The 14,789-nt window shown below is 40.2% G+C and overlaps 1 protein-coding gene across 2 annotated transcripts in view; it reads right to left on the bottom strand.

The window, feature by feature from the left end:
• The window catches only part of SLC13A1 (solute carrier family 13 member 1), a 77,922-nt gene extending 64,298 nt beyond the window's left edge, over positions 1–13,624 (bottom strand). For both annotated transcript variants that reach the window (XM_036425829.2, XM_045576442.1), the window contains exon 1: positions 13,468–13,624. In XM_036425829.2, the coding sequence (XP_036281722.1) occupies positions 13,468–13,566 (99 nt within the window). In that variant the 5' untranslated portion in view covers positions 13,567–13,624. The remainder of the gene's footprint in view (positions 1–13,467) is intronic.
• Between the last annotated feature and the right edge of the window lie 1,165 nt (positions 13,625–14,789).

The raw sequence follows: 14,789 nt of genomic DNA on the forward strand, positions 1-14,789 counted from the left end.
GCACACCCACCTTCCTTCCCTTCTGCAAAAAGGGAGAACATTTTTGCATGGCATGGATGAGAATGAATTAGCTCCTAAGTGATATGAACCTGGAGGTGAAAAACCTTCTGTCTTGCTTTTTAGAAAGACAGCTGAGCTCCTTAGGAGACACAGGGAGACTCAACAGGGTTGCAAATCTTAATAAATCTGTCAATTTGCTAGGTAAAAAACTGTGGGTTTCTGTTTTGGGGCATTGGTAAGAAATGGTTGACATTCATCATTATATTTGGCACACATGAATAATTTTCATAAGAAATTATCCAGAACATACTAAGGGATTAATAAAGATTAATGTGTTGCTCTCACACTACTTAATCTCTGCAAATTCTGAACTAAATTTAAAAAAATTTTACAAAAACTATCTGAGTTTAATGAAATCTTTTACTTAAGGTTTTCCCAGGGCAATACAATTTCTAGCTCTGCTGCCCTCTGATTCACCTACCTCAGGGTGAGTTTCCTGAGCTTGGCATTTATTTACCCAGGATCCCTGCAAATTTAGTGGCTTTCTAAGCAATCTTTAATAATCCAGAATTACATCGTTTTTTAAAAATCATTGATTTTTAGAGAGAGGAAGGGAAGGAGAAACAAAAAACAAAACCATCAATTTGAGAAACACTAAAACATTGATTGGTGTCTCCCACATGCATCTGGATCAGGAATTAAACTGCAACCTAGATATGGGTGCCTACCACCTTTTGGTGTATAAAGTGATGCTCCAATCAACTGAGCCACACTGGCTAGGGCTATCTATATATATAAAAGCCTAAGCAACCATCCAATCTGTAATATGACACACACTGATCACAGAAGACAGACACTCAACCCAAGAGCTGCTGAGCTGCAGTGATTTGGCAACTGTGGTTCTTAAGTGATGGAACCAGAGAGGAGGAAGCCCAAGTCCAGGGTGTGTCACCCGAGAAACCCCCGACCCCCTCAAAATCCAGGACCCCTCAGGGGATATCAGAGAGCCAGTTTCTGCTCAATCCCCATATGCCAGGCCAAGGCACCCACTGGTGCATGAATTTTTGCACTGAGCCTCTAGTATTTTATATTTATTGTTAACAAACAATAAATATAAGAAAGAATAAAAAATTTTAAGAAGAAAGAATGAACAAAGGTTTTTGATGTTGACAATTTTATACAAAGTCTGCCTCTATAATCTCAAACAAATAATAAAACAAAGCTGAGCCTTGACTGAATTTTCCTAACTTCTTCTTTGTGAATACCAGCTTAATTTTAAATGTCAATGTAGGAGAAAGACCAGGCCAGTATTTTCCTTGGAACTAACATGAATAACCCCGAAGCTCCTCCTAATGACTTTTTTTCTATCATAGAAAGGTATTAAGAACTTAGATTTCAAAGACAAATGGGGCCCTTCTACTATCTTTCTCTTTAGGCACAACCAACCAGTCTCTTTGTTCTCTATCTCCCCATCATTTTACCTCTCAAATCTGCCTCTCAGCCTTGATCCCACTTGTCCCACTGCAGGCAAAGCTGTTCCAAAACCAGATCATCTTTCAAGAATCCACTTTGATTTTGTCATTCCTTTGCATAAAACAAGATTAAGAGGCTGGTCACCCTGACCTGACAACTATCTAGAGTACAAATCCATCAGGGAGTTCTAATACTAAAAAACTAAAAAGGAAAGAAGGAAGGAAGGAAGGAAGGAAGGAAGGAAGGAAGGAAGGAAGGAAGGAAGGAAGGAAGGAAGGAAGGAAGGAAGGAAGGAAGGAAAAGCAAGGAAGGAAGAAAGGAAGGGAGGGAGGGAGGGAGGGAGGGACGGAGGGAGGGAGGGAGGGAGGAAAGAAAAATGGAAGGGAGGGAGGTGGGGCGGGGAGAAATGTTGCTAGCTAATTCTGTTCACCACACATAACCCTTGCCATAAGAGATAAAATTTCATTTCAACACAGATTTACTTCATCTAGAGTCCTAGACAGTGACATTCTGCTCAGATAGGGCAACTTTGAAGCCAGAATAAAAAGCAAAACTTCCTATATTAAATTATTAGCTTGCCCGGCTAACACTTTCATATTTTAGCAATCCTAGCCTTTATTTAAGACAATCAAGTCAGTGATTTTCAGTAGTTGCTTGAAAACAATTCAAAATCCCCATTCAAGGTCACCTTCAGTCTAATTACAATAAGACTTACCCCATTACTTCCTGACATTAACTCTCTATTTGTAAAGTCTTCTTTACATATCTTCTTGACATCTGTGTGCCTATCTCTGGTCTCATCATGCACCCTCTTACTGAACTCTAGTTCATAATATTCAACCATACAGTCGTACCAGCAAGTTCCTGGATGTCCTAAGTACCAGCTACAACTACCTATGACCCTGTTTTGGACTCCTAAGCTCTGTGACCCAGTGACTAAGATGAAGCAGTTGCAGGCTGATGGCCAAGTCTAACAAGAAAATAAAATGTACAACGCACAATGGTGTGTGTGTATTTAATTTGAGTCAGGAGTTAAAAAACCAGCAGATTTCATATTAAATATTGAATATGAATTTCTGGCTTCTCTTGAAAAATTAAAAAAGTTGGTAACATTGGGATGAGGTTCTTCCATGTCAGCAATTCTCCAGACTAGAGAAAAGCTTACTCGAGCCTGCTGTGTAGTTTTCAGCTTTGTACAATACCACAACTCCATTTCGCACATTCTCTTACATGCTTGGCCTTTATCAGCATTTGAGTAAAATCTCCAATAAGAAAAATGCTGCCCACCTTCCCTGCCTCAAAAATCTTGCTTCACCATCTCAGAAGCAATGCTTGGGCTGCTCATTTGCATTTCTCTGTGGCCCATGGACCAGCAGCATCAGCAAGTTCCCGAGGTGACTCTGATATAGGTCAAAGTTTGAGAAGCATGGCTTACTTCCTCTTCTGGATCTTCTATTTGATGTTTCACTCTGTGCTCAAGTTTCAAACAGAAACTTGCTCTCAGGTAGTGCCCTCCCGCCCAAGCTGAATCCTAGGTGCAGAACCTGTTTTGAAAACTTGCCTATCCTTCATTGTGCCCCTGGCTAAGGCAAAGTATCTGCATTATTTCTGATAGCAACCTTCCAGGAACTTTTGGGAAACACCCCATTTTTTTCCATTTTTAAGGAAGCTCACAGTCTAGAAAAGGAGGATAATAGGATTATCCACCTCTGATTGGGGGGCAGGGACGTGGCCATCTGTCCCAGTTTCCTAAGAACAGTGCTGGTTTACCCGTGTTGTACAGGGGTTCCTTCTGATAAGCAACCCTTTACACAACAGACGATGACCTGGCTCTGACCCCTGGATTACCTGGGCACACTTGAGACCACAGTTTCTCAACTTCACTCCACTTGTTTGCTTTCCTGACCCATTCTAATATGTAGAAATATGTATTTGCTTTGTATTTAGAGAGGAGAAGTGAGTATAGGTATGTGGGTGGGGATTCTAACTGTTTAACATTTATCTAGACTTTCTGATCATAGCTTTTACAGACAGAAAAGCTTACTTAAAAGGTGAAGATAGGTACCAAGTAAAACAAAACTTTTTTTTTCTGACATGATTAAGTAAAGGAAAAATAACATTTGGAAAAATAACATTTATGATACCTACTATATGGCAGGTACTATACTTGGGGTTCCACATGATTTATTTAGTCTCCACCAAAATTTCATATTGAATTAAGGATCAATTATCACATTGCTAGATTGTTGTAGAGTTGGGGTCCAATCCTAGCATAAACTCCCTGAGGGCATACATCATTTCATTTACTCCCCCATCCCAGCACTTAAAACAGTGCCTGACATGTAGTAAGTGCTCAGTAATATTTAACAAATAAATGAATATTTCTTCTCTGCATTTGTGCTATAATGTTTTTATTCATATCTCTTGGTCTCTGTATAAAACAGTCACTGTCCTAGGAATGAAGTTCATTGGCATAGGTATCTCTGCTTTTCCTTGCTCAATTTTTCATTCTATCTCCTAATTGTCTGGCACCAGATATCTTGACCCTCACTCCAGTGGGTGAATGTTTCTACATTATTCCTGGACCTCACATCTCTCTTGCCAATAAACTAGAATTGGAACTAAAAATTTTACCTGTATAAGCTAATTTTCCATAGTTTGCATTCTTCCACTTACCTAGACTCCATTTAACTATATCACGGTCATATCCGGTCCTAACCACCTCAACTACAGGAAGCCAGGGCACTTGCTGCACAGGTGGAAAAGGAAAATGCAGCTATAACTTGGCAATTTGGATAAATTCTGCCCCTCCCCCACCCACCACCACCAAGTTCTGACTGTCACATTATCTTCACTGATTATACTTTAAAATCACCTTGGTTCCATTTTAAATTATAGCTCCAGATGGAACAGAATATAGAATGAGCTTTAAAATATAGGATTTTTTGCATCCTTCCTTCCATTTTTAATGACATACTGACTGATATTAGGTAGTAATTTGCCTGATGAATTAGTACATGTGGATATGATCTCTCAGCACAGCTTGAGAAAAGCAGGACCAATCACAGGCCTCACTCACTGCAAATGATTTTTTTTAGAGAGAACACAACACAATTAAGAAAGGAGAAAAATCATGCATTCTAAATCTGAATGCTAGGAGAAAAACACTCTTATTATTTGACAGAGCCTGTAAGGACTTTGCATGGTTTATGATACACCTGCCACTAATACCGTGATTCCTCAAGACCTAATCCATGTACCTGACAAAGCTTGAAATGACTCGAATTATATAGTGGAAAGAGGGCTGAAGAGTAAGATGGAACTAAACTACAAAGTCAAGAAAAACTAACTAGCACTTCTTGTTCATTTTTAGGCCAAATGGAGATCAGGGAAAGACAACTGGTGGCTTCATTGTGCCAATTACCGGGAAAATTTTAACTCCTTTTCATTTAATCTCCACAGTTAGCAATAGAGATGTACTGTCTTTACTCCCCGGGCACACAGTGGAACTGGAATAGTTATAGAGACCATTTAGTTCTTCAACCTGACTACGCATTAGAGCAGTGGTTCTCAATCTTTCTAATGCCATGACCCTATAATACAGTCCTCATGTTGTGGTGACCCCAAACCATAAAATTATTTTCATTGCTACTTTATAACTGTAATTTTGCTACTGTTATGAATCGTTATGTAAATATCTGTGTTTTCCGATGGCTCTATAGTCGGGACCCACAGGTTGAGAACCGCTAGCAGGGTCGCCTAAGGCCAATGGAAAACACAGATATTTACATTATGATTCATTATCAGTAGCAAAATTACAGTTATGAAGTAGCAACGAAAATAATTTTATGGTTGGGGGTCACCACAACACGGGGAACTGTATTAAAGGGTTGCAGCATTAGAAAGGTTGAGAACCACTGCATTAGAGTCTGATCGAAATGAAATGTGTAAATTAACTGCTTCAGAAACATGTGAGTCTGTTAAGCGAGCAGTATACCCAGAGGTTATGGTTTTAAGCAAGTACCTCAGGTAAATTTGGGGCAGCTGATCCACACAGCTAACATTCAAAACTCTTAGAAGAGTCCTATTCATTTTCCTGATGAGGAAATGGGCCAGGGATAGCATGACTGCATCACTGGGGGAGCTTATTCAGAATATGCCAGATAAATCAGGACAATTGAGGTTACACTGCGCACAACTCCCTACATCTCAGCATTTTAAACAAGCATGGCTTATCTCCTGGCTTCCCTATTGGTCAGTCATGAATTGTGGCTGCTCTGAATCTGAGCAGAGGAAGAAGGCTCAGCTCAATGCACACTCTTGTCTTTGCAAATGCAGGAAAGATGGAGAAAGGTAATCCACGCACAAGCTTTGAAAGATCTGATATAGAGAAGCAATGTCAGGATGACTTTGGGAGTCAGACAGACTTGTCCTTAAATTCTCAAGCTCCCGTTAGAAACCGTGTGACATTGGGCAAATGTCTTAACCTCTTTGAGTCCCTGCTTGTCTATAAAATGGGGGTGAAAATATTGACTATTTCTAAGGGTTATTATGAGGCATTCACACTGATTACTGTTACCAAACTAAGTATCAATGGGTATTATGGAAGGACAGGAAGAGCTTGTGGAAGAGACACCCTCCTTTTCCACCAACGTTCTTGTCTGTCCGTTAGTAACATTTTTCTCTCTGTTTGAAGTTCCTTCCTTTTATTCTTTCTCCTGCACCCTATCCTTCCTACAAGATCTGGCTTTATTTTCCACCTCCTTCTGTCATGAAAGATCATCAATTCATCAGAATTATCAACTATTTACCATGTGACAGGCATGTGTTTGGTGCTAAAGGAAACAAATTAAATGTGTTCCATGTTCTTTAGGTTTTGACAGTCCAGATGGGAAGCAAGGATAAAGGCCAAATGGAATATATACTCTAAAGGCCAATGTATCCATGATGCGATGAGAACACAGAGGATGAGACTCGGCTTGTAGACCAGCCTGCGCTGCCTTTTCCAAGAACAGGGCAAGAGGAAAGGGTATTCCAGGAAGAGGCACAGGATGTGCAAAGACAGAGACACTCATTGTGGGTATTCTGGGCACTGCGGATGGGGGAATATTGCTAGTGTGGGAAATGTGAATGGGAGGGAGGCACTGGGGCTTCGGGGAGGATTGTTAGGATAAAACAAATGGCAAAATCTTAAAGCTCCATCAGTGTATACATGTTTGGTTTAAATATTTCCCCCTGTATGCAAAAGAGAGCCCCTGCAAAGTGTGATATGAGGGGGGTAGTAATTATAGGACCAGGTTGGCATTTTTAAAATAGTGCTCTGGCTGAAGACTTCAGGGGGCAGAGTGTAAAAGTGGTCCATGAGAGAAAGAGATGAAGTCAGCCCCAGGAAAGCAGTGCCAGCTGGAATGAAGCTGTGGAAGCAGATTGGGATGGGGGCGGACGTAAGAGGCAAAGCAATGCAGACTGTGATGGATGCTCAGGAACATCTGAAGCATCTGAGATGACACGTAGGTTTCAGGCCAAAGAATGGGGGGAGGGTGGCAGATGCTCTGAGGCAAAGAAAATAGGAGCAGCAGGTCACAGACAAGTGGGACGGTTAGAGGTTTATCCCCACATTGATTACCCATTCATGGCACAAATGATCTGTGCTTGTACACAACCTTATGTGTGATAAACATTTACCACAGTATATATTGACCTTTCAGCAATTGTACAAGCTGCTTAAAAGCATTAACATTAATTTAAACTTCTGCTTAAACCCCACAGTTCACTGAGCACAACATTTTGGGCTAAGCAAGTTCTCATAATACATTCATGAGATAAAAATACATCAAATTTTACTTTCTGGTTTTATTCATCTACCACATTACTTGTAGCATGAGCTCTACTTTCTCTTTTTTTCTTGCCATGGTTTTGATGCTCTGTGTCTAAAGTATTCACTCTCTTAGAGTTTATAGCATTCCCTCCTCTTTATCTTACATCCCTGTAATATTTTAAAGCCACATTTAAAATGATATCATTTATTCCTATTAAAATGTTTAATTATTTGATTTGGCCCTTTAAATGTTCTTTATGTTTCCTTGGAATTTGTCCCCTCCCTCTTCTTTCACTTGTAGTTTATTTAAATCCTCTCCCACTCATTTTCAATTTTCTATGTCAGACATCTAAGTAGGTCCTTTATTCTTTCAAAGTTTACAGTTCTTTACAAGCAGTATATTTCTCCCATCTGTTTCGTTTATTTAGATTCAGCACCATAAGTCTCTCATGATGTTTCATTTCTTTTACTTATTATAATTTCTATTCTAATTTTGAAATTCAAGTGGTATACAATGAATCTACTGTGAAAGAAACAATAATGAAATAGAGCTGGCTGTTAAAGCTGAATTTCTTCCCTCCTCAACTCGTGCCCTCTGGTGAATAAGTTTGTTAGGTGAGTTGTCTAGGTTTAGTGCTAAGGGGTGATGTTTGGGCTTCTTCCTTGAGTCTTTGGCAGGCATTAAAGCCCTGCTGTGTTGGCTCGCCCATTCTCTTCTTTTTTTAAGTCTCTCTTGGAATAAAATATTTCCTAGAGAAATCCAGAAATACCTGAAGAAAACTGACATCTGGTCTTGGTTTTACAACTAGTCAATTGGGGAATGCTCAATAGCTGAGTGGCTGTTTCCCTGTCTCATCTCAAATAGGGGTCTTAATTAATGGATAAACTAGATAGACGGAGACATAGCAGGAGGAAATGCACTCTACATACAAACAAACAAACAAACAAAAATGTTATTCTGTTTTCTCCTCTTATATCTCCTCAAACCTAGCCTTCTCTTTTTATCTTTTTGTTTCATTATGGAAATAGAAAGAAAAGCCAAGAACTGGACAAATAAATAAGAAAATAGCACAAAGTGCTGTGAAGAGTAAAAATGAACAAGATGTTAGGAATAGTCACAAAAGAACAGTGCTGCACAGAGAATATCTCTGGAACTATAGATGTAGCCTCGGCCAGTTTAAAAAGGTTTTTGTTTTTATATTTTATTGATTTTTTTTTAGAGAGAGGAAGGGAGAGAGATAGAGTTAGAAACATTGATTAGCTGCCCTGTACACTCCCTACTGGATATGTGCCAGCACCCAAGGTACTTGCTCTTGACCAGAATCAAACCTGGGACCCTTGAGTGTGCAGGCCAACGCTCTATACACTGAGCCAAACTGGTCAGGGCTAAAAATGTTTTTATCTAGGAATGTTTAAGAAATTTCCTCTCCAAAATGAGAAAATTCAGTGCAATTATTAACTTCATTCAAATATTTACATAAATAGCAAATACATTATAGGCTTATTTTACTGATTAGTATTGTAACTACTAATTGGGAAAGAACCTTGATATCCATGTAACAATTAAAAGGAAGGCATAGCCCAGCCAGTGTGGTTCAGTGGTTGAGCATCAACCTATTCACCAGGAGGTTGTGGTTCGATTCCTGGTCAGGACACATGCTCAGGTTATGGGCTTGATCCTCAGTGTGAGGTGTGTAGGAGGCAGCCAGTCAATGAGAATTTCTCATCAATAGATGTTTCTATTTCTCTCTCCTTCTCCCTTCCTCTCTAAATGAATAAAAATTTATTTTAAAAAATAATAAAATTTAAAAATGACATTAGTGATGATGCAGTGTTAAGTGATAAGAACATAGGATTACAATATTAAAGAAACGTTTACACTAATGTATTAGGAATATACTTATTACCATGGTAAGAGATATAAAGATCTAGATATTCAATTGTGGTTGCAATCACTGGCTCTAAAGTCTGACAGATATTGATTGTGAATGTTAGGACAAGGGTCTAAGGAGCTGGGCCATTCTTAATGCTATCCTTGCCAAATATTAAGACATAGCATAGTATTTTGTGGACTAGTTATAAACAGGATGAACTGGACAGGAAACAAAACTGATAAGTGTAAGCCAACTGCAACTAGTAAAGATTAAATTTTTGCTTCTGTTTAACTTATGCCCACAAGGCTTCTGGTGTGAGCATAAGCTCTCAACTTTGCTCTCAACTGTCATTTCTATAAAAACTGAAACACAGTTCTAAAGTCTCTTCCACCTGAAGGATACTAAGATGCCAGCCTAATGACATGACTCATGGTGAGCATTCGATATGAAAGGGAAGGGGCACACAATGTGACAAACTGACATGACCAGCTTGTATAGCTGGGACTCTGGGACACTCACCAAATGACACATATAAGAAGACCCACTGCTGCTTCATTCTCATATCTAACATGCTAATTAGACAATACGTCTTCCGGTCCTCCTTCCAGACAAAACCGCAGATGATAGTGGCTGTTGCTGCGAGGGTCAGGCTGAGGCTCAGGCCGCCTTGGTGGCCAGCAATGGCAGCAACAGCTGTGCTGGGGGTGTCGCCTTCTCCTGATTGGCCTGGTCACCTCCCACCAAGGAAGGCCAGACTTAGCTATAATCAACGTCTGTCAGACTATAGAGCCAGGGAGCAGGCCTAAGCCATCAGTAGGACATCCCCTGAGGGCTCTGGGACTGTGAGAGGGAGCAGGCGGGGTTAAGGGATCCTCCCCTTTCTTCCCGCCCCCAGTGCATGAATTTTCATGCACTGCGCCTCTAGTAGAGAAATAAAATAGAATACACATTGCTAAGAGAGTACTTTCAAAGAGAGTCAGGAGCTCTTAAGGAAGTGGGACCAATGCACATCTTGTGCCTCAATTCTCAGAACTGCTATTAAGTTGATAAACCTATCGCTAAACTTAGCTCAAGGCTGAGTCATAAGCTTGTGGACCAAGAACTGTTGTCTGGACACACCCGGACTCTAACTCTCCCTGTGATTTTCATCTATCTTGTTTACATATTGAAACTAACCAATTCCTGTTCATCTAGACAACAACCCTTCACTTACTTGCATGAAAGAGTTACATTTTGTTCTCTCCAGAGCACAGTTTGAGTTGCTACCTGAGTCTGCCTCTCCCCATCGCAACCGTTTTTGCTAAAATAAATGCCTCATGTTCTTTATTAGAGCTGAACCTCTCTTCTGGTTAACGAGGCCCACCCCCAGTGATTAGACTCACTGCAATTTTCTATCTTGAAGACATTAAGTAGCATGAGGTCAACTGAGGAGTTGCTTCTGTGGTTTGACCCGCGTAAAGCATCATTATGAAGAGAAATGCCTGAGTTGTTGATAGATGATTATCAAGCCACACTTTATGTAACTTTTCAAAATGAAAGGTAAATCTTCAAAAACATAGACAAGATCAATGAAAACCCCTTTTAAAGCATCAATTAGAAGTTCTGACAGAACCCAAGATCAAATCCAGTTTCCACAATATCCATGTGGCCCATGTTGAGTGGCATGCCTTTGAGCATCATTGTTCTCAAGTGTAAAGTGAGAATGACAGAACATGGATGATTGTCTTAGTGTTCATAATGAAAAATAAGATAATTTAGCTGACAGAATTCCTGGAACAGAAGCAAGCTCTCCTGGGTGAATCCCTTCTTTTTCCTTTGAACATTACATTGAAAAACCAAGGAAGGTCTCCCATCATGGGTGCCACATTTTGACTTGAGATGGAATTAAGGTTTAAGGTCAGTCCATACAAATAATTAAATCACCAGCAGGAAACTTAAAAAAGAAAATCAGTCAATAACTCATTGTTTGTTAGCTCTAGATCATGTATTATGTTTACATAAAGCAAAATTGACTTTTTGCTTTGCTTGAATCTTTATTTGTTCTGTGAGTTTAGAAGCATAGGGCTCTCCAGTTTGGTAACCAGGAAGGTATAATACATTGATTTGTATCTATGTCAAAGTAAGCCTCTACTGAGATTTTACACAAAGGCCCACAGTCTCTGAAAATAAAGTTTTGCTTTCATTGTAAACAACAGTTACAATCTTTGAATTTAATTGATAGTTGATTAAATGATTGGCTATGCATTGGGCTATGAGTAGCCAAAAAATGAAATCATGTTATTGTACAAGCAAAATAAACCTCTCATCAGCATGACTTGAGTTTTAACAGAGGACTTGACTAGAGGGAAAAGAAAGGTAACACAGTTCATTAAACAGCCAGGCCCAAGGTTTCCCCATTGGCCCAATGTACTCTTATCACAGCACCTTGCGGGGGGGGAAATCAATGAGTGCATTTCTTAGAATAAGCTTTCCAGTTAATGAATCATGCGCTGATATCGTTGCTTTTTATTACCTACTTGTTTTCTCTTTGAAAGAGTCCATATTCATTTTATCTAAAAATTATGGAAGATAATCAAAATGTCCTGGGTTTATATATGAAAGAAGCAGCATAGATGATATGCAATCCTAGCCTAGGTTTGTTTTAACTGGTTTAATTTTTTATTTTCACTGCTGTAAAGCAACTTTTTATTTTCGCCACTGAGACTAACTGAGAGAAATATGACACTAGAGCAGGGGTCCAGATAGGAACCAGGATGTGCTGGTTCCAGCTAGGTGCAGGGGTCTTCAGGGCCAGGGGATTTGGGAAGAGAAGCCATCATGCGTGCCGGATAGAGTAACAATCATCCAAGAGAGTTGGAGGAGGGCATTCCCATTAGAGCCCTATGTCTGATACTGAACTTTGTCATCTAGCGGTTGCCAGACTCCTAAAGGAGTGCTCAGAAGTAGCAGCAGTAAGAGCAATAGGGAGGAGAGGGGAGGAGAATTCACACAGAATTTGCAAAACAAAACCAACCCCACCAAAATCAGTTGCTGTTTTCACTAGCAATTCTGTAAGAACCTGGGGCCTCAGCACAATGTTTGACCAAAAGGGGTGGGGAATTCTTCCTGTCCTGCACAGGGGACCTGGAGGCCTCAGTGCGGAGAGAGGCTGCCGCTGGGCGGTTGCCCCTGGCAGCAGACAAGCGGCAGCTGTGGGTGGCAGAGGCCAGTCCCTTTGCCAGCTTTGCCAGTAGAAGGGACCTTGGCTCACATGAATTTCCCATAGAAATTCCCAGTTTGGTGACCAGCTTCTGAGGGAGGCTGGAGGATCCATAGTACTGCAATTACAGGGATCCCCTTGTAGTGCAAAATGGTATCACCCTGATGAATACTTACTTTCCTCCACTCAGAGAAAAGGCATCATAGGGGAATTGCACCTGCTGTGGAGTCATCACATTTAGGGACCCACTCCACCCAACTTACCACATTCATCACTCACTTAATTCCCACAACAAGCCTATTACTCTCCCAGTCTTAAGATAGAGAAGGTCAGATGAAGAGCTTCACAGGCAAGAAAAAGCTAAAGGAGTTCATCACCACCAACCAGTATTACATAAAACGCTGAACGGTTAAGAAGGGGGAGAAAAAGGTAAAGATAAAAAATTAGGAACAACAAAGTGACAACAAATACATATCTATCAACAAGTGAACCAAAAAATCAAATGAATAAAAAATATGATGAACAGAATAAGCTGGTGAGTGAAATAGAATCAGCAGCATGACAGTTCGCAAATCTTACATGTATGTATTCAGTGCCTATGGACACGGACAGTGGGGTGGTGAGGGCCTGGGGTGAGGTGGGAACCAGGTGGAGGGGAGCTATGGGGGAAAAAAGAGGGACCTCTGTAATAATCTGAACAACAAAGATTAAAAACAAACAAAAACAAAATAAAGAAAGAAAAAAAAAGAAAACAGAAGCACTGAGAGGTTAAGCAATTTGCCCAGGTCACCCAGCTTGCAAGTGATCAATGTGGGACTTAAAGCAGAGAGCCTGGGGGGGAGGGGGGGCTGTCCTACCAGCAAGTGACATCCATCATGCCTGGCACAGGGACAGTGCTCACTAAACATCTGCTGATTCAAATCATTTTACTAAGGGGTTGAAAATGCCCTGAGTTTATCATTTGGGACTTCATAGACTGACAACACTTAAAGAAAACAGAAAAATGCTTACAAGGATGCCCCAATGAAATTAAATCTGGACCCATGGAGAAGGGCAGTGTCTACATCAGGAAACCGGTCAGCCTATTTCCCAGGTCCACTTACCTTGGTGCGGAGGATGAGAGGCAGGGGCAGGAAAAACAGTAGACTGGAAACTATGAGGAGTAGCCGGCGATAAATCACAATGTAACTAGGGAGTTTCATGGTGCGGACTGGGTGTCTTGGATAGTGCTCTTCTCAAAATGAGGCTGCAGTTAAATAACCAGCCTGGATTAATATTTCTCCAGCTCATCATCTTCACTTTCTGCCCTAGACTGACCAGCGTGAGTTAAAATTAAATCTCGATCTTTATTGTTTTACTGTCACAATAAACATGGAGTGATAAGCCCAAGAATGTTGACAAGAAATCAAGAATCATTTGCTGGTATGGCTTTTGAAAGGTTAAAAAAAAAACACAAAACACCTGTTCTTTCCCTGTTGTCTATATTTACATTAACTGGAATATAGGCTGGACAAGTGTAGGAGAAGGTAACACAGTAGAGTTTGTTGAGTTTGTCCACAGACTTCTAAAATCCCCTGGCTCTGGAGCTCCCTTACAGAAGTAGTTATCACACTTAGGTTTCAGAATAATATGAATCATCAACATTTGAGCAACTCTTGACTGGGTGCTTACAGAGGATTTTTTCCTAGAACTTCTGAGATAACATAGTGAAGAAACGTTTACCGATGTGAAGTTTGATCCACAGAACTCCTGACCTCTCTCGAACGGGAGTTCTTGGCACTCATTCAAAAGATAATTAACACTGCTTCCGAAATTGAGCAGTATTTTCTTCCTGAAACCACATTCAATTGCACAATGATTTCTTCGTGGTTTGAAAGCCAAGTTTTGGGAATTTCCTGGACACTGTTGCCTCTTTTAATAAGAAACCAGAAATTCTCATAAAACTTCAAATAAGCAGCCCCCTGCAAGACTTTTTTGGGATTGAGCTGATAACATTGTGTTGATTCTGACTAAATAATCACCGGGGAATCTGGTGACAAGAGATGAGTCATGAGACCCATTCAAGGGCATCTGAGTGTGTGCACGTGTGCGTATGTGTGAAGACATGGAGGATGTATTTTGAAACTCCTCAGGGCTAGGGACTGTGGTTTATTTCTCATTGTATTATAAGTTAATCACCCAATAAATCTCAACGAAGCAACTACTATGCACTACTAGCAACTACTAGCCTTAGGTATAAACAAAACACATTTTCTTCCATAATTTATAGTCCATTTCTCTCGGCACAAATAACTTCACTTTTATCTAATCTGCGGTTGGCATTTAGACCATATTTCTCATACCACACTAATGTAACTTTGCTTTCTTTTCCTGTGAAGGAAAATAATTCTTTCATCAACACTCATTGAATTCTTTGTGTTTTTTT

This window comes from Pipistrellus kuhlii, unplaced genomic scaffold (genome assembly GCF_014108245.1).
Source record: "Pipistrellus kuhlii isolate mPipKuh1 unplaced genomic scaffold, mPipKuh1.p scaffold_m20_p_10, whole genome shotgun sequence".
NCBI classification, from domain to species: Eukaryota; Metazoa; Chordata; class Mammalia; order Chiroptera; family Vespertilionidae; genus Pipistrellus; species Pipistrellus kuhlii.